This window comes from Balaenoptera physalus (genome assembly GCF_965194825.1).
Source record: "Balaenoptera physalus genome assembly, chromosome: 17".
Lineage (NCBI taxonomy): Eukaryota > Metazoa > Chordata > Mammalia > Artiodactyla > Balaenopteridae > Balaenoptera > Balaenoptera physalus.
In genome coordinates, this window is record NC_138895.1 from 53291853 (window position 1) to 53312923 (window position 21071).

General features: G+C 40.8%; 1 protein-coding gene across 1 annotated transcript in view; it reads right to left on the reverse strand.

The window, feature by feature from the left end:
* Positions 1 to 21071, reverse strand: part of DPYS (dihydropyrimidinase) — a gene marked incomplete at its 3' end in the record, with an annotated part of 77724 nt that overhangs the window by 23220 nt on the left and 33433 nt on the right. The window contains 3 exon segments of the mRNA XM_082434315.1: positions 16633 to 16775; positions 18865 to 19006; positions 20255 to 20411. Of these exon segments, the coding sequence (XP_082290441.1) occupies positions 16633 to 16775; positions 18865 to 19006; positions 20255 to 20411 (442 nt within the window).

The following is a 21071-nucleotide window of genomic DNA, read 5'->3' on the forward strand; positions in this document are numbered from 1 at the left end:
GATATTAATGTTGCTTAAAGTTTTACCATATGCCATGCACCATGTTGAAGGTATTATCTCCTTCCAACAAGGCCCAGAGCTTGGCACTATGATTAGCATATCTACATTACTGTGGGTCTGAGAGGAAACTGAGAATTGAAAAGGTAACTTGTCCAAGGTCATGCAGCTAGTATTTGAGATTTGAATCTAGGGACCCACTTCTCCTCTGAATCCCATGCCCCTTAACTACTGTGCCACACACCCTGACCTTTTACCTTATATTATAGTTATTTGAAGAGTTTTTTTAAATTTTATTTAATCTGTCCAATTAGGTCCTAAGTTATACAAGGGGAACACATTTCTCACTCAACTTTGAGTATGATATTTTGCACCCAGTTGGCACTCAATAAATGCTTGGGTCATAAATGAACAAAGCTGCAGTTGTTTTGAAGTCATTTCTGACTCCTTTACCTCATTCAATTTTCAATCTTTCTCCTGGTTGTTAGGAGAACTTTTCCTCCCTGGGGGAAAAATGTCTTAAATCAATTTTTTTCCCCCCATTTTCCTTGCCATCATCTTGTTTGAGGCCTTATCCCCTCAAGCCAGACTCCACCAATAGCCTCCTGACCATGCTTCCAGACTCCAACCCATCCTGCCCACTCATAACCCTAAAATACTATTTAATCAAGGTTTCCCAACCGATGAGCCCGGATGCAAGATTGAAACTCTGAGATCCCAGGGTGACCAGGTGTGGGCAGAGCTCATAGGCTAGTCACCTTTGACCAAAAGTATTCTCCCAGGTGACAAGCAGTCATTGAGGATTTGTCTGGACAGGAGACTTTCAGTGCTACGGGAAAACTGGGAAGGTTCCAGGCAAACCAGGACAAGTTGCTTTTGCTATATTCTCCTCCCAGTCTCCAAATCCCTTTCTCTTTAGTGCCGTGTACTCCACAAATAACCATTTTCCACTTATGCCATGTAAAAATAGGGAGGTACAGATTTAGATCAATTCAAATCCTCACACAAAGACATTCAATAGCTCGTGCTGCCTAAGAGAAAAATCTTCTGTACTCAAACTACCATTCAAAGCCCTTGGCAGTTTGGCCAAGACTAATCTTATCTCCAGCTGCCTGCCACCGTGACCCCTCTGCCCAGCCTCCTGGGTCTCTTGATTGCCCACTGAATTATCTCTTCCATTTTCCCTCATTTATCCCTGACTTCTCCATCTGGAGGGCTTTACTGCCCCCTGTCTACTTATCCAGAACCGTCCCCAAGGATTCAGCTAGGTCAAAGCCCTTTCCCAAGCCCAACCCGGTCTTCTGTGAAGGCTTGATGACCTCAACTCAGGACAATTATTTGGACCACTCATTGGTAGGAGTCAAGCACATGAGACCCTCCCCACTTCTTGAACTGATGTGTTGAGCGCTTCTAATTTTCCTCTTCCAAGAGTTATCTTATCCTTTCCCATGTTTATATTTTGTCTGTCCAACCAGAATGCAGCCTCTTCGATGGCAGGTGTTACATCTTATATTTATGTCCCTCACAGCACTTAGCAACGCTATTTCTTATACAGAGTGAGCACGCAATAAATACGTTTGTAGGTAACTGGTTAATACTTTTTCCTCCCATCCCCACCATGCGAGGAACTCAGCAACCCTTCCGCACAGATAAATGCTCCTATTTTCTGTGTGTGGCTAAACTGCCTTTTCATTTTTCTGCCTCCAGACTCTTAGCTTTCCTTAAATGCCTGGGTAGGAGAATAGAACCAAGAGCAAAGTATAAACATGTCCCTCCTTGGTGATTAAAAAAAAAAAAAAAAAGGGCAGAATCACATTGGGGTGGGGTGGGAGGAGGGGAGACAGGAAGGAAATATTATATCAGAAATGTAAAGAAACCACCTTTAAGAAATTTTGGAGAGACAGAGAGCATTCCAAATATAGGAAAAGAGATAGAGAAAAGGTAGGGAGCAAAGGGCTTCACAGAAAAGAAAAAAATAAATAAAATGAAGCTGTCTGTGTTAGAGTATGGCCAGAGACACCTGCAGAAAGGCCTGGAACAAACGCCAAGCTCTGTGTGGAGGGACAGCCTGTGTGACCCCCCTCCAGAAGGCCGCCGGGGAGGTCGCTGCCCAGTCCCAATTACAGGACTGAAGGCAGGCACAGGGAACTGATGGAGAATTTCCTTCAGGCAGCATAATCTCGGCATAAAAAGCAAGACTGATCCATTTCCCTTCCAGCCAAAAAGAAATCAAGTTAGACAAAGGAAATTAGGCAATAGGTTTAATGTGACTCCAGCTGCCGCTGCAAAATCAACTTAATGTACCTTGACTCTCCTTCCCCAGCTCTCTCTGCTTTGCACAGCCCGCTCTTCTGGGAGGGCACCGAGTAGGTGTTCTGCAGGCACAGGAAACCTTTTAAATGGAAAATGTCCACTGTCCTCTGGTGTCCAAAGAATCCCCCAGCCAGCAGGATGTGCTGGGAAGTGAGTCCCAGGAGCACTGCCAGATTTGCAGAGACCTATATGCCAAGTGCGCACTTGTCACCGAGGACAGAGCACGCAGTCTGCTGCCCTGCAGCCCAGAGAGGAAGCTCTGACCTTGGACTCAGGGGTGCCCTGCTCAGCACCCCCAGCTCACCACTCTGCATAAACCTACATATATATACACATATATAGATGCGTATATATGTACATATAAACTTAATCTCAGTTTATACATGATAAAGTGGGGAAATCAGGGCCAACATGTATGTTTATGCAAAATATGTGAGGCTGTAACCAGAGGCCCTGATGAATAGGAAACCATTATATGCCTGTGTTCATGTGTCTTTGGTTGATGCTAATATTCTGTATTTCAGGGATTGGATGCAGTTAGAATAACAAAATAGGTACAAAGCCAGGTCTACAGGTCGATATTTGCTCTGTCACCTCAGGGGACAGGAAGGGATGATAAGCCCAAGTTGTCTAACCCCACTTCCTACCACCCACACCCTATCTCCACATTCCATCCCACTCTGTTAGTGACAGCGGATCCCTGGAATGTCAGACTCGCAGCTCACGAAACAATGACTGCAGCCAAAAAGCAAAAGCCACCATCGCTCCACTAACCCTGCCCCTGCCACCCAGGTAAGGAGTGAGATTATGCCTCACTTTTGTCTTCAGCTGCCTACTGTGGTCTTTGACACATGGCAGGGGTCCAATATATGGTTCTTAATAACTGAATAAATGAATGTGGGACAAGATAAGAGGTAATAGAGACAAACGAAGAGTTCTGCATTTACTTACGAAGAATTGAGCAATTTTATATCTTTCTACTGGCAAAAATTTGACAGCATTTGATATAAGACAAATCAGGGACTAGACAGATGTCCTATAGAAACTCTCACACATGTATACAAGGATGTACACACTGTCTGAAACAGTGAAAGACTGGAAACAACCTAAATGCCCACCCGCATAGGAAGATATATAATCAATCATGCTATATTCATAAAATAGAATACGATACAGCAGTAGAAAGGAATGAAACACCTACACACATTTTGACATGGTTAGGTGCCAATAAACATAATATTGAGAAAGTTGCACAATAATATATATGGTATAATACAATCCATATAAAGCCAAAAATACACAAAATATATTTATTGTGTATATATTGTGCTTGGGAATGCACCTATATATATATATCGTACAAATAGGAAGAAATGCATGGGAGTAATAAACATCAAATCCAGGATTCAAGGTATTTATTGGGGGGAGGGGAGGAGATGGGCTTGGGAAGGTTAATACACAAATGTTAACTGCATTATTCTTTGTGACTTCTGTTTATATTAAATATTGCATCTTTGAAGAATTATGGACACTGTAAATTACTATCTGCTCAAATGGACTTAAAAGTGTGAAACAAACCAACAAACAAAAACCATTCAGCATAATCCTGTTATCTTAACATAAACACCAGAGAAGGCCCAATATAAGTTTTTATATTATTGACTGAATAAATGTGATAAGATATTAGAACTCCACGCAATTGCTCACATTTCACATTTTTAACCTACAAATGGCAATTTCATAAGGTACATCGCAGAAAAGAATGTCATAAAGGAAATGCAAAGTTCTGCATTTAGTTATAAAACCAATCAGCCTCACACGTTCCTGCTCTCGTGGTATGACAAGCAGAATCGGATCCAGTTCTGGGACTTGCATCTTTGTAGGATGTGGACAAGTGTGTGTCAAGAGAAGGGTGAGCAGAAGTGTGGTCAGGACATTGGGATTCTGCTAATCATGGACCTAAGGATCCACTGAGGGATCTGAGGATGCTTATCTGGTGATGGGGGGACTTATTGGAGCCAATGTCTTTCTTCAAATGTTTGACTGACTGACTGACTGAATGAACTATTATCTGAGAACGTAGATACATTCCTCATAGCTTCAGAGGCCAAACATGTTAGCAGCTGGAAGGAGGGAATTTTTAATGCAACCAAAGTAAGAACATCCTAACAATTACAACTATCCCAGGAAGGACTGAACAGTTTGGTTAGGTAGTTAAGTTTCCTAAAACTAGTACTAATCAAGCAGGGCTACAGAGAACTCTGTTTGGGGAGTTAATTGGACTTTGAGTTCCAAAGTCTTCTCTCACACTATGAGAACCAGTGCTTCTTAAACCTGAGTGAGGAACAGAAACCCCTGGGAGGCTTGTGAAAACACAGGCTGCTGGGCTCCACCCTCAGAGTTTCTGAGGCAGCAGGCTCCGGGAGGTGCCTGAGAATTAGCATTTCTAATACATTCCCAGCTGATGTTGATGCTACTGGCCCAGGGACCATACTTTGAGAACCGCCCCCTTTTCTTTTTTTTTTTTTTTTTTGGCCGCACCATGCAGCATGTGGGACCTTAGTTCCCCGATGAGGGATTGAACCCGTGCCCCCTGCACTGGGAGTGAGGAGTCTTAACCACCGGACTGCCAGGGAAGTCCCAAGAACCCCTGTTCTTAAAAAAAAAAAGGTAAATTAGCTTACATTAAGGTTTTTTGTTTTTGTTTTGTTTTTTGAGCTTTGTTCAGGCCATTAGAAAAGACTGTGCTTCCCTAAATTACTCACTGCCTCCAAATAGACTTCCAATTGTGATCGCCTTCTAAAGAGAACAATGCATAGTAACTGATGCTTTCTCCAAAGGCCTTTGTAGGAAGTCCTGCTCTTTGCTGTGCTTTAAGAATATAAGGACACCAGGATTCTTTTCAGGTACTGATATGAAATTTCCCTCCATCCATTTTCATTCCATCTTCTGACCCCTCCATAACCAAGGGCCCATGTTTTTAAGATAACTGGCCAGAATTAGAAATGAGTCTGGGACCAAAACACAGAGTCGTTTAACCCACAAAAGGATCCAATCTGGCTTAAGCCACATTCATGGCCAGGCCAGGTCTGGCAATGTTACTGGCCACTGACTCTGGAACGTATCCTTGTCAAGTACTGCTTTGGGGAAGGAGAAGGAAGAAGTGCCAAGAATTCTTTTTTTTTCAACTCAGAGGGAAAAATGTAAAACCTCGATCTTGGACGTGTTTCCGAAGCAGATAAACAAAGCCCAACCAAAATTTTAAAATCACATTTGTTCACTGGCCCGAGACAATTAATATCTGGTTTAGTCACTCAATAAATAATTATTGAGCTGCTATATATTCCTGGCACTGTTTTGGTACCTAGGGATACAGCTGTAAATAAGACAGGCAAATGCCAAAGACAGAAAAATTTATAACATATGTCAGGTAGGAAGAAAAATATAGCAGGTTAGAAAAGCCTATGCGTTTCATACAACCACCTCCCCTTGGTGCTTATTTGTTACCCAAATCCTAATGCTTAAAATAAACTATGCTTACTCTGGCAAAGGCACATCGTCAACGATAGAATATGGGTTACTGTGGTCTGTCCCTAAGCCGCTTTTCCTGTATCATTTGAAGAAAATTGCAGCTATTAGTAGTGAAGTCCTTGGAAATCATTTCTAGTTCACTTGAAAGGTTCAGCTGCATAAGAACATGTTTAAATAAACAACCTGGAATAAATAGTGGTTAAAATTTCACCCGTATGTAATCAGCAAGCTAGTTTTTTTCATGCATAGTCCAAAACTTTTTTTTAAAGCAAATGTCTTATGAAGGTCACAAAATGGATCTTAGGTGGTTTGTTGAAACTGTTTCACTGCAAATAATTTTTCAAAGGAGTCAGCTCTGGGGGCACATGAGTTCTGATTTAATCAGGTTATCTTAGCCTAAAGAATCCACTAAGCTCCTTAATTTTAGTCATTCTTGCTGCAAGTTGCAGGTGTGTAAGAAACACAAGAGATGGAGCTTTACATGAAATATAATTTTAGTCCTGTTTGGTCTGAAGTAAGTCATTACTGCTTTTGAATCACAATTATAGTTAATAATAGCTCCCACTTATTTGATCAATTGATCATCTACTGCCACTGACCACCGACTACTACTGAGCACCTACTGCACGCCAGGCACTACTGAACATTAATTATGTACCATGCATTTCGGATATTTTGTTTTTTATTACATTTATTATACCAAGCATTTTACGTACACTATCTTAAACACAACAATGCCATCAGATAAACGTCAATCATCATCAACATCCCTATTTTACAAATAAACAGACTGAAATTCAGAAAAATTAAATAACATTCCCAAGGTCACATCCAGTTAGTATGTGGCAGACAGAGTAGGAACTGAACCCCAAAGCCTTTCTCTTTACGCTCTGGTTCTGCTCCTGCCCCCAGCAGCTGAGAAGGTGGGCTGGATTTTGTGTGGATTAGCAAAAGTCATTTATTCCTCAAGAAACTTTGCTATCATTTGCCAGAAAATTGTCAAAATTACTCTATAAATCTATGGTAACTACTATGTGGCGGGTCCTCGGATAGCTGTGCAAAAGCAGAGCCTTGGTCAACCCTCACCTGACGCCATGCTGCCCCCATGAACGTCTGCAAGACAACACGGTGAAAAAGCATGGCATAAATCGTCTTCATTTCCAGCCACGCACGTGGTACAAGGCCTGGGTCTCTCTCTCCTCCTCCCACATGAGGCGATGGTGTGGGTTTGGGGACTGGGAGAGGAGTGAGTTATAAACAGTCTTAGAAACAGGCATTAAAAGCAGAGTTTTCAGGCTGACCAACATTTACAAGCAGAGACACGGTAGTTGTGTTTATGTGCCTGTGTGTGAGTGCGTGCTAGCATGTGTGTGTGCCAACGCTTCTTTTGAGAAGGAAGATGATAGTGTACAAGTTAGTTAAATGATACACGATGTGCAACTTCAAGGGAAAATGCTTAGTAGCTTCCGTGAAATAGTCACTGATAACATAGCTGTAATAATCAGCCACAGTCATCACTATTCACCAAAGGGCACCTTACTCCCTATTTCTTCTTTTTCCCCACGTCCCACACTCCCCACTAGCCAAGGATGAAAGAGTCATTCTTCTCCTTTTCACACACAAGGCCCTCTCTAGAACTCAGAGGGGCACTTTCATTAAGCTGCAAGTCATTACTCTTCTCTGAATATAGTTAAATTCATTTATCTCTATCTTCAATGAGAAAGGGAAGGAAATTAAGCAGGAAAGACAGCACAATGCCTTCAAGAATGGTGTATTCAAGGTCGAAGCCTGCCATAATTGAGTTAAAAATAATAAACGAAAATAACTGTGAGCAAAGTATGCCTGCTTTGCAAAATATAGTCCAGCCTAGAAGTCTTCATTAAATGTTCCAGTGCACACAGTGTGTTAGCTGTGTGTTTGTGTGCTTGAGATTCTGTGAGATACCCTACCGCTCATAAATAATGAAAAGGGACAGTTGCCATGGTAACTAAGTGCTATTTAATGAATACAGAAGAACGGAAGCTCATAGGATAGTCTTAAATTGCCAGAACATGAGTTATTGCTGATGCTATAGGCTTGCAAGTAACTCACATGCCATCTTCTCTAATAAGGTTTTTAACAAGTTGGCCAATTTGACTGGTCTCTGTATTTACCACCACATGATACCACAAGATTCTGTCTTGACACTACATGAAAATCATAATCCTGATTTTGTCCTCCTGACTCTAAGCTCCAAGATATCCTACAGAAACGGGCCAAACATTTAGATAGGCAATGTGTCCTTAAATTTCAAGCTCTGACCCAAGTAGTGATGTGTTAGGGCACATACCTCTGTCACAAGCAATAGGCACTGGCTCAATGGGCCGTCACACTGAATACAGCAGACTCTTTTTACTTCCAAAAAAGGTGAATGCTCCATATGCACCAAATGCAGTTTGTTTTGATTGTGCAATGACACAGAAGAGCTATTGCAGTTGATTTTTGCAGGAACTTTTTACAGGCTAGTAACGTCTTAGGTAACCTTTCAACAGGGTATCCAAACCTTCTCTACAGACGCCCACTCCCAATCCTCTCTCAGCATCCAGCACCACATGTCAGATCCCTCATCCTGGAATCATCCAGCTTTTTATAAGTTTAAAAGAAAAGGAAACATGGCTGCACTGCCTATTTTTCCCTTGATCTCCTTCAGCAACTTTAATGCAGTCCACTTTTAAGGTTACAGATTGTGTTGCAAGCATACTTCTACATGCCATTAATAAGTAATGAGAATTAAAAAAAAAAAGGAAAACATCTACGTTCCATGAAGCCAAACATCATTAGCAAACGCATCCATCCTCCAGAGGCTGCCTTTTTCTTGCATAACCAGAAGCTCAAATGGCCTGGTTGGAGCCCTTGGCTCAATGTGGGCTGTGGGCGCCCCCTTCAGGCTCTGGGGTGAAATGCACATTGCTGTCATTTGACATACTAACTAGTTAGTCAGCAGGGCAATTAATTGCTTTTGCTAAAAACCTTTCAGGAAATTTCGAAGGAAAATTCTGTTCCAACTTTAATGTGGTCAGACAGAAAGCCTTCACATCACCAGCCTTTAGCTGATATTAGAATTAGGTAAAATCAAAAGGAGTATCTTGCAAGAAAAAAAAAACCTACAGATAAATCTATTTGTTCATTGGATTAAATGATGCTTCTTCACTAGGTGAGCTAGCTCTCTTTAAAATTGCCTGTGTCTGTAATGAACAAGATTAAAACTGGAGATAGGCAGCCCCGTGACCTCCTCATCCTCCCACTCCCTTCCACAGCCTGAACCTGGTCTTCCTGCTTGTAATCCCCGGCCTTAAATGCCTCCACCCAGACCCTGCTACCAATGCCTCAGTCTACCTCACCTCCATGTTTAGCCTTGACTCTCAGGGTCAGAAGCCTCATTTCCTCTCCTCTCTAATGTGACCCTAGGTCCTATGCCAACAACTGCACTAGTGCAAGAATGATCTTTCCTCGCCGGGCTTCCGTGGCATCTTGTTTCTGCCTCCCACGTGATACCCTTTACACATTCCTCCTGAGGCTGAGACCCTTTGACTTTATCTCTTATCTCCTCTTCATAGACTGTCAGCTTCCCAAAGGCAGGGCCTGGATCTTGTACAACTTTGACCCTCATGCCTGGCTCTCAGCGGCGCTCCTTGCTGACTGAACGAAAGAACCAGGAAGATAGCTCTCTGTTAACTTCATTTTCTTCTCTTATTTATTATAAGAGCTGCTTAAAAAGCTAATTGCGCCCCAACCTCAAAAATGAAGGGGACACAAGGAAAAGAATACCCGTAAAGCAGTTCTTTCTTCTTTCCTTAGAGAATCCTTTCTCCTTTATTCATCTTCATTCATTTCAACAATTACTGATAACTTGCAATACGTTAAAAGTGTGAGGAAATGCTATTCTTCTTACTTTTCCTCTCACTATAATTGTTGCTGAATAAAATCTTTCCAATTTTCCTTTATGTCATTTCTTTACTTTTCCTCAGCTTTATTGAACTGTAATTGACATATAGCATTGTGTGAGTTTAACGTGTTGATTTTTTTAAAAAATAAATTTATTTATTTATTTATTTATGGCCGTGTTGGATCTTCGTTGCTGCGCGCGGGCTTTTTCTCTAGTTGCGGAGAGCGGGGGCTACTCTTGGTTGGAGTGCGCGGGCTTCTCATTGTGGTGGCTTCTCTTGTTGCGGAGCACGGGCTCTAGGCGTGCAGGCTTCAGTAGTTGTGGCGCACGGGCTTAGTTGCTCCGCGGCATGTGGGATCAAACCCGTGTCCCCTGCATTGGCAGGTGGACTCTTAACCACTGCGCCACCAGGGAAGTCCCTAACGTGTTGATTTGATACACACTTACATATTGCAAAATGCTTACTGACAAAGCACCTCCATCATGTCACATAATTACTATTTCTTTTTTGTGGTTAGAACATTTAAGATCCACTCTCTTAGCAACTTTCAAGTATATAATAGAGTTTATGCCATGTCTTAATCACATCAATCTTCCATGCAGTGTGGAACCTGTATCCTTCTCACTCACCCCCTTCAACATTTATTGTGTTTCTACTCTGTGCTGAACTGGGTCAGACTCTGGGGATGTAGAATCAATCAAAACATAAAACTAGAGCATAATTCCCCACTCCTTAAGTGTGGGCTGTGCATAGTGACTTCCTTCTAAAAAGTACAATATGGAAAGGGGAAGAAATGACTAATTATACAGTGGAGAAAACAGACGCAGCTGATCCAGGTCAACAACGACAGTGAGAAGTCACGTTGATAGTAGGTACCCTTGAAAGGTTGTGATGAAAACAGGACTTTGCCTCTATGGTCTTCCTCCCCAAACCCATAACCCCAGGCTAATAATGAAAGAAACGTCAAAAAAAAAAAAAAAAAAGGAAATAGAGAGACATTCTGCAAAATACCTGAGCAGAATTCCTCAAAACTGTCAAGGTCATCAAAAATAAAGTCAGAAACATACAGAACAGACTTGTGTTTGTCAAGAGGGAGGGATGGAGTGGGAGGCTAGGGTTAGCAGATGCCAAGTATTATATAGAGAATGGATAAACAACAAGGTCCTACTGTACAGCACAGGGAACTATATTCAGTATCCTGTGATAAACCATAATGGAAAAGAATATAAAAAAGAACATGTGTATACATATATATATATATATATATATATATATAACTGAATCACTTTGCTGTACAGTAGAAATTAACACAACATTGTACATCAACTGTACTTCAATAAAAATTAAAAAATAAAGTCAGAAAAATTCTCAGAGACCAAAGGAGCCTAAGGAAACATGATGACTAAATGTCATGTGGTGTCCTGGATGAGATCCTGGAATGGAGAAAGAATATTAGGCAAAAACTAAGAAAGTCTCAAAGTATGAACTCTAGTTAATAATAACGTATCAAAACTGGTTCATTCATTGTAACAAATGTATCAGAGTAACGTTAGATAATCATAACGGAAACCCACTGTGGGGCATTTGGGAGTCTCTGTGCTAACTTTGCAACTTTTCTGTAAATCAAGCTATTCTGAAACAACACGTTTATTTTAGAAAATGGAATTAGACTTCAAGAATGTTAATGAGGGAGAAAGACAGTGAATAAAGGCTGTGACGCAGCGTGGTCGGTGGGCGTGCGGCCATTCCAGAGAACGCAGTCTGCGAGGCGAGGAGAGGCAGACCGTCACGGCGGTGGGGGAGTGGCTGGAGACAGGGGGAAATTATGGGTGACGCGCGGACAGTTAGCGAAGGCTTAAAATATTGTCTCGCAGCAGACAGGTCCTCCTTGAGGTCATCAGAATAAATTTTGGTCAGGAACAGCCAGCTCAGATGAGCAACTTTCTCCTAACAAGCAGGCCAAGAGTAGAGAAGGCTGGTGCTATGATCGACCTGGATAAGGGATCAGCATTTTCTGTCAAATTCTCTCTTTTGATATGAACTATGATAAATGCACTTTCTCCTTGTTCAAATATGTATTCCTTTTCAAAGGTGAGGGAGAAATGAAAACACTCGAACTGTCCGGTCTAATTCCTAGCAAGGTGGAGAGCCATGGGAAGGCCATTCCGTGTGGATCTTCTTTTTAACCCTACACCTGGGTATCTCCAGCGGTACCGGCCTTAATCTCCTCCGCTGTTGTAAAGTCTGAGGACACCACCAGCTCAGGTGTAAAGCATTGTCTTCCTTAGACAACTGGACAAAGAAAAATGACCTGAACTCAAGGTTGTGAATAATTCACTTCCTTTACTTAACACATATATTGTTGCTTGGAGGATATTTATAGGCCGTGATTATGTCTCTTTGAGTCATGTTTTCAGACTATATAAATTTAGACCACTCTCTCACCAGTGTTAGCTACTGATTTCTGTAACATTCTTTGTCCTCCTTTTCCTAGTCAGTTGTTTCAGAATAGTCCGTAATGATCCAGATGTTTAGTTCTTATTCTTTTTTAAGATCTATATATTACCTGCTTAATTTCCTTCATTTCTAGCCTAAGAATAACTAACTTAAGGTCAAGCTAAAAAGCCTCTGTGCTTTTAAGTTTCTATCACTTTTGCTCATCGGTTCTCTAGTATTTCTTATATAATATCTGTCCTTCACTTTGTAACACTAATGATATCAGAAAATTAAATATCTACATTTTTATATATGTGTCTTTTAGTTAAATGATACATATTGGCATGTGATTACTAGTGCTGAGTCTTCTCTATTGATGTCTGTTTATTGTGTATAACTAAGCGCTAAGCATAAAGAAAAACCAGCACAACCCAAGAACCTGATGTGTAGATCCTGTTCCCAGCTCCTCAGTGCCAAGCTGGAGAACCCAGGCATGTCATTTAAGGTCTCTGAATGTCCGTCCACTCTCTCATCTGTAAAATGAGATATTAATAATTTTTATGCCTACTTCAGAAGGTTTTTGTTAGAATCTCATGAGAAATGCAAAAATGTTTTGTAACCTTAGAAAGTGTTACACAAAATTACTAAGGTTATTTTGTATTTATCTAGTTTGGCTGGAGGCAGATGAACCATAGGGTTCTATTTCTCTGACTCTCGGAGACTTTTATAAAACTGGAGACCTTTTTGTTTTTCTTTTCTTGTTTTAATGTCCTTTTGAAACACGGAGAAATATTATCTTTACTTGGGAGGATGTGTTGAAATGATCTAGCCCTCTTTGGATTTCTTTGACTTATATCTTGCTTCTCCAACCCTTTAAGAATTTTCTCTAAGCCACCGTCAGAATTTTTTGCACTATCCTTATTCATCTTTTTCAGTGTGAAAACTGCAGAATGTGAGAAATGGGATAGAAGGGGTGGCTGAAGAGGAGGCTCCACAGAATAATGAATCTGGAAGAATACAGGCATACCTTGGAGATAGTGCAGGTTTGGTTCCAGAGCACTGTAATAAACTGAATATCATCACAGAGCAAGTTACATGAATTTTTTGGTTTCCCAGGGCATATAAAACTTAAGTTGATACTATACTGTGTCTATTAAGTGTGCAGTAGCATTATGTCTAAAGAAACAATATACATACCTTAATGAAAAATTATTTTATTGCTAAAAAATGCTAACCATCATCTGAGCCTTCGGCAAAGTCCTAATGTTTTTGCTGGTGGAGGGTCTTGCCTGAATGTTAATGGCTGCTGACTGATCTGAGTGGTGACTGCTGAAGATTGAGGTGGCAGTGGCAATTTCTTAAAATAAGACAACAATAAAGTTTGCCGCATTGATTGACTCTTCCTTTGATGAAAAAATTCTCTGTAGCATGCAGCACTTTTTTATTTATCTATTTATTTATTTATGGCTGTGTTGGGTCTTCGTTTCTGTGCGAGGGCTTTCTCTAGTTGCGGCAAGCGGGGGCCACTCTTCATCGCGGTGCGCAGGCCTCTCATTATCGCGGAGCACAGGCTCCAGACGCGCAGGCTCAGTAGTTGTGGCTCACGGGCCTAGCTGCTCCGCGGCATGTGGGATCTTCCCAGACCAGGGCTCGAACCCGTGTCCCCTGCATTGGCAGGCAGACTCTCAACCACTGCGCCACCAGGGAAGCCCTGCAGTACTGTTTGATAGCATTTTACCTACAGCAGAACTTCTTTCAAAATCAGAGGTAATCTTCTCAAACCCTGCCTCTGCTTTATCAACTAAGTTTACAGAATATTCTAAATCCTTTGTTGTCATTTCAACACCTTCACAGCATCTTCATCAGGAGTAGATTTCATCTCAAGAAACTACTTTCTTTGCTCACACATGAGAAGCAACTTCTCATCCATGAAAGTTTTATTATGAGATTGCAACAATCCATTCACAACCTCAGGCCCCACTTCTATTTCTAGTTCTCTTGCTATTTCCACCACATCTGCAGTTACTTCCTCCACTGAAGTCTTGAACTCCTCAAAGTCATCCATGAGGGTTGGAATCAACTTCTTCCAAACTCCTGTGAATGTTGATATTTTGACCTCTTCCCATGAATCACGAATGTTCTTAATGGCATCTAGAATGGTGAATCCTTTCCAGAAGGTTTTCAACTGACTTTGCCCAGATCCATCAGAGGAATCACTATCTATGGCAGCTATAGCCTTATGAAATGTATTTCTTAAATAATGAGACTTAAAAGTTGCAATTACTCCTGATTCATGAGCTGCAGAATGGGTGTTGGGTCAGCAGGCATGAAAACAACATGAATCTTGTTGCGCATCTCCATCAGAGCTCTTGGGTCACCAAGTGCATAGTCACTGAGCAGTCATATTTCAAAAGGAATCTTTTTTTCTGAGAAGTTGCTCTCATCAGCGGGGCTTAAAATATTCAGCAATATCCACAGATGTGCTGTCATCCAGGCTTTGTTGTTCCATTTAGAGAGCACAGTCAGAGTAGATTTAGCATAATTCTTAAGGGCCCTAGGATTTTCAGAATGGTAAATGAGTACTGACTTCAACTTAAAGTCACCAGCTGCATTAGCCTCTAACAAGAGAGTCAGCCTGTCCTTTGAAGCTTTGAAGCCAGGCACTGACTTTTCCTCTCTAGCTGTGGAAGTCCTAGGTGGCATCTTCTACCGATATAAGGCTATTTCATCTACATTGAAAATCTGTTGTGCAGTGTAGCCACCTTCATTAATGATCTTAGCTAGATCTTCTGGGTCACTTGCTGTGTTACCTTGTGCTTTTATGTTAACGGAGATGACTTCTTTCCTGAAACCACATGAGCCAACCTCTGCTAACTTCAAACTCTTCTTCTGCAGTTTCCTCACCTCTCTCAGCCTTCATAGAATGGAAGTGAGTTAAAGCTCTGGATTAGGCTTTGGTTTAAGGGAATGCTGTGGCTGGTTGGATCCTCTAACCAGACCACTAAAACTTTCTCCGTATCAGCAATAAGGCTGTTTCACTTTCTCATCATTCGTGTGTTCACTGGAGTAGCACCTTTAATTTCCTTCAATAACTTTTCTTTTGCATTCACAACTTGGCTAACTGTTGGGTGCAAGAGGCCTAGCTTTCAGCCTATCTCGGCTTTCAACTTGCCTTAATCACTTCTAGCTTTTGATTTAAAGTGAGAGACGTGAAACTGTTCCTTTCACTTGAACACTTAGAGGCCACTGTAGGGTTATTAACTGGCCAAATTTCAATATTGTTGTGTTTCAGGGAACAGGGAGGCCCAAGAAGAGGGAGAGAGACGGGGGAACAGCCGTTTGGTGGAGTAGTGAGAGCACACACAAGTTCACTGTCTTACAGGGGTTCAGTTCGTCCCCAAACAATTACAATAGTAACATCAAAGATCACTGATCACCACAACCAACGTAATAATAATGAAAAAGCTTGAAGTATTGCAAGAATTACCAAAATATGATGCAGAGACACAAACTGAGCAAATGCTATTGGAAAACTGGTGCTGATAGACTTGCTCCATGCAGGTTTGCCACAAACCCTCGGTTAGTTGAAAACATGGTATCTGTGAAGTGCAATAAGGTATGCCTACATAGACGTCTGTTTACTACAACATAACCCTTAATAGACTTTGAATAAATGCCTATTCACTAAAGGTTAGAAGGTCTTATCGTATCCCTGTTTGCACACGTATGCGTGCATGCACACACACATGCAATGTTAAAGTATGTGGAATTTTCTCCATTACAGCTGCAGAGTTTATGAAAAACAGAAATCAGGATGCAGGTGTTGTCTGTGCCAACATCCTAGAAGGAGAAATTAACAAAGCTTCAGCTTCCTATTGAATACTTTTCTGAACTGGCTGAATCAGCCAAACCTGAGATACTCACATAGAACTATGCAAATTGGAAACAAAAAGCCGGAGTCTACTGGGAATGACAGGCTCAAGATGAACTCAGCTGGAAAATTTGGCTAACTAAAAGTGACATCCTTTGTTCTGGAATTTTTCTATCTGGAAGCTGCAAAAAGGCTGTAATTATTTCGAGTTTTCAATGCAGCCCTTTTCAAACTAAGCCTTTCCTTTTCTTCATTGCTCTGCACCTTTCCTCCATGTGAACTCAGGTGTTTGCCAAGCACTGAAGTGGGAAATTCATACTGGTTTTATACACACATTTCCAGGGAATGGGAAGCAACACAACTTTTGCATTCTCTATGCCAAGGAAAACAAAAGAATGTTTGTACATCAAAACCTTTATCTTGTGCATAGGCTCAAAATACCTGAGCCTGGCTAAATAAATCACCTAATAAGAAATGGCTGATTAAGGCCAATGAAAATTTCTTTGCAAGTTAGTGCTTTGTCTCTGTGGAGAAGCCAATACAAAAACTTAGACTTACCTTGTGGCTTTTGGGTCCCAAATCACAATGTCAGCATCTGAGCCCACAGCTATTCTTCCTTTTCTTGGATACAGATTAAAGATTTTAGCTGCATTTGTGCTGGTAACTGCCACAAACCAGTTTTCATCCATTTTGCCACTGTGCTGTAAAACAATTCAAGGAAGAAAATACATTTCTTTTTCTGATAAATGATAAAACACTAAAAATCTCCTGTCAATCAAAGTACAAGAATTTTCTCTCTTAGAACCAAATAAAACTACATCTAATTTCTTATATCGTGAAGCCAAACACACCTGTGAATACTGATAAATCTTAAACAATCATAATGATAATGATGGGGATGAATGGGGTTATATATGGAAGCCTGAAGATAATTTTTCAAAAACCTATCAGCTTAACAAAACAGCCCCATTAATTTTTCCCATTCTTTCCAAAATCACACAGACAAGAGCTAAATATTGGTAACAATATTTCCAATTCTTGTTTAAAGTTTACTACCACCACCTACTACATTTATAATCTGGGCCTAAGATTTATGAGATGATCATGTAGACATTATATGGAATATTATAGAGTTAAAATAAGATAGACCTATAATTCAGGTGACTACGCTTTTAGAAATCAACTAAGAGGTTCAATTTTGTGCTACTGAAATTTACATGAACCAACAGTCATGGACAGTCTGCTATAAGAGATTTTAATATGGACAAACTTCAGTGGGATGTGATCCCTCTAAAATGATTTGTTTTTAAATGTTGAGAATTTATCCCTATGTACATTTACATGGCAAGAGCATCCTTAAGGTTTATTTAATTATCAAAGGGTCCCCGTCTCATAAAAACATTAAGAATCATGTCCTGAAAGTAATTTTCCCCTAAATAAACCATCTGAATGTTTCAGAAAATAACATAGGCTCCTGTATATTATGAAGAAGTATCTGATCACTTTAAAGCCATTTATACACTTTATATATTATGAAAATCTTGCTGTAATGAAGGTACTCATTGTAATTCACACAAGTTCAAAGTGAAAGGTTGGACTGTTATCAAGAAAGTCTAAGCAAAGAGAAAGAGAAGAATAGTCATCTGGGATGCTTAGAATTAGGGTAGAGGTAGCAGGGGGTGGAGAGGACAATTGGTAGAAGATAGGGCTGTAGAGATGTTTTGAAGATCCTTGCATGTAAATTAACTGTTCAAATATCATCCAATAAGTAATGCTGAAAATTAAAGGATTTTAGAGAGGAAAGTAGCATAAACAGACTCTGGTGTTTGAAAGGCAACTCTGGTCTTAGAGTATGGGGTAGATTGTAGTAAGCCAGAGAGTGGAGGCAGGGGCACCAGCTGTGAGACTACTGCAATGGTCCAAACAAGACATGGGACTCAAAGTAGAATGGTGGACATGATGGTGGAAATAAGGAGGCATTTTGGAAATAAAATTGACAAGACCTGGTAAAATATTAGAGCTAGAAGTGAGGGGTATGTGTAAGGGATTCTGAGGTGTGAGATGTGATTAATGTGCCATTGAAGGGAGGGGTTCTGAGAGATGGGTGAGAATGGCATGACAATGGGGACCTCAGGTCTTACCAGGCAAGTCTCCACTGCTGATCTTTACAACTACACTTGTCAGCTGGCTGGATAGGCTAACATATGAACATTTAGCCATTTGATTCTTCTTCATCCTCAGGTAGAAATTTTTAAATCATGAAATTTTTTTAAAAAATCTCTTTCTATATTTTGGATTATTATTTATGTAACCTCATACAGCAGTTTTTAAAACATAATATCCAAAAGTTCTTTAAAAGGGATATCTACATTTTTATATGAAAAGGAGGTATGAATGTAATAAAAATTCTTCATGTCCTTTCAATCATTCCAAGTATTTATATCAGTGACACAGGAGGAACTAGGATTCAAAAACATGGAAATCAAGTAGAAGTGCTATTACATTTCAAAGATTTCAAGAATAATCCTCTAGGTACCCAATCTAAATTTATCCCCTAATGTCTGCATCATGGTGCAAAGCATCCTCCAAACCATGCAGAGAAGAAAATTGTTTTTCATTATTATCTTGGGGCATGGCACGGTGGTGGTGATACTGTTGTATTCCCAGTTTCCACTCTAGTGAAAACAATCAAAAAACTTCTCTATGAAGGCTTTTGCCACTCTGGTCCTAAAATGGGCCGGATTCTGGCTGAAAAATCAGGCAAAACAGACTGAATCCTGTGAAACTCACCACGCCTTTTTCCCATATTACTGACATCCGGTCTTCAACACCATTCACTCCATTGGGAATCTTAGTAAAATCATCCTTCCCAAGAGCTTTCTGGCAGGTGTTGAAAGTGCAGTGGTCAGACCCTGTTATGGTTAGATCACCACTGTAAAAGAGAAACACACAAGAGCAATAGGGGTGAGTAGATAGAATATGTCAGGAGGAAGCTACCACAACCTTCCCTGGTCTCTGGACCCCATTCTCAACTGATAGTCAGAAAACTGCAATGGAGAATGAGCAGCTTTTTCAAGTACATATTTCACCCATGCCTGTCTCTATTCCAGGAAACACTTTTGGAGAATAATACTCTTACATGAAGCATGATGAAGGATCGTGCTTGGGTCAGAAAAAGTGGGTTCTAGGCTCCGTCACCTACTGGTTATATGACTATGAGTTTGTCCAATGCTCAGTTTCTCATCTAGAAATTGGTAATTATATATACTTGATGACAATTATTCAGGATCACTGGCAATAACATAAGTGAACATTTCTTGTGAGTACAGAACTACACAAAGATGAACCAGGGTGATTCACATGAACAGAGGCAGCCCCTGGCCACATGGCAATGTTGTGATGAGCAGAGGTGGGACACTGGCTGAGGATGTTGAGGTCACGAGCAACAGGAATTGTGCTTTGACCTGTGAGTCACCTTGGGGATGTAGAAGGCTGAAGGAGGTAGGAGCCTGAAAGGAAATGGCAAGTGAACTCTTGGACAGTCTGTGGTGAAAAGCTCTTTGTTAACTTGGATCTGAGTATCCGTGAACGGGGAATGTCTGAATGTCCATGAATGGTGTATTTCTCAAGGAAAAATGATCAAAATGTCTCCCAAAACAGCATCTGAAAATAGTTTGGATGGGCTTTCATGGGGATAATCTGCTCAGAGGGTAGGATTTTGCCTTTCACCTCTCCAGTGGCTCTGCCCTAGATCATCATCTCTTGTAGCTATACAACAAGCACATCTGGTTCCTGGGTTATATCAGCATAGAAAAATATTCAAGACTATTCTGTATGATAAAAATGGGGCATATTGAAGAGACCTGGTCCTAGGCAGCAAGGGATAGAAAAGACAACGAAAAAATCAGAGCAGAGGAAAATTTCAGTAAAAATGATCTGATTTCTCTGTGGCCAGGAGAGATTTTACACCACATCATAACACAATTAAGCAAATGCTTTTGGGTCTCCAGATGAAGGATTCCCCAGGGCCTGCGAGGTCAAGTAGAACAGAAGACTGGGAGGTCAATGGAAGGTCCAGATGGTAGGACAAGATCTCTTACATTCAAAACACTCAAGTTTTGGGACTAGCAAAACATCTTCTTTTGGCAAAACACCTTACAGTCATCTACTAAACAATTACTTAGCCAATAGATTCATGAGGAAGTCAGGCGTTGAAGGGTCCGGTCGTAGGGGTGGACCCATAACGTGATGGGCTGCGTGGGGCCATTCTCTATTCCAGTAGTGAGTGCCATCTGTGCCGAGACCTGCTGCGATGGGTTCTCCATAGACCGCCTTCCCTGGGAAGTTCAAAGGGAAGCGTTCAGCACCTCGATTTGCTCTTAAGAGAGCCATTTGACAAACACATAAATATTAGTCTTCTCTGTCCTACCTAAACTACAATTTACCTCTCTGATCGGACTGAAAAGTAAAATCTACTGTATACTGAGCCTTTACTATGCTCCAGTCAGTGTGCATTGCGTGTTGTGGTAGATGATTGTACCCACTCGCTGATATTAGGCTTGGCCTCATGGCTTCCTTTGGCAAATTATATATGAATAGAAGTAACATGTGCTGCTTCCAAGCAGAACCTGTTAAAGCCACAACGAGTTCTCCCTCTGTCATGAGACCAGTAGAAGCTGCTTCTTCAGGTGTGTCTCAGAATGAAGAGACTATAGAGCAGAGGCATAGCCAACCGATGACGGATATGAGTATGAATAAGAAATAAATCTCTGCCATTGTAAGCCATTGATATTTTCGGTTAATTTGTAACTGTAGCATAACCTAGCAAAAGCTGGCTGATATATGTGCCATTCTAATGGAATCTTCTCAAAAACCCTATCTGGGAAAAGCTATTATTATCTCCATTAAAGTATGAGTCCTGGGCATATATCTAGAGAAAACTATAATTCAAAAAGATACATGCACCCCGATGTTCACTGCAGCACTATTTACAATAG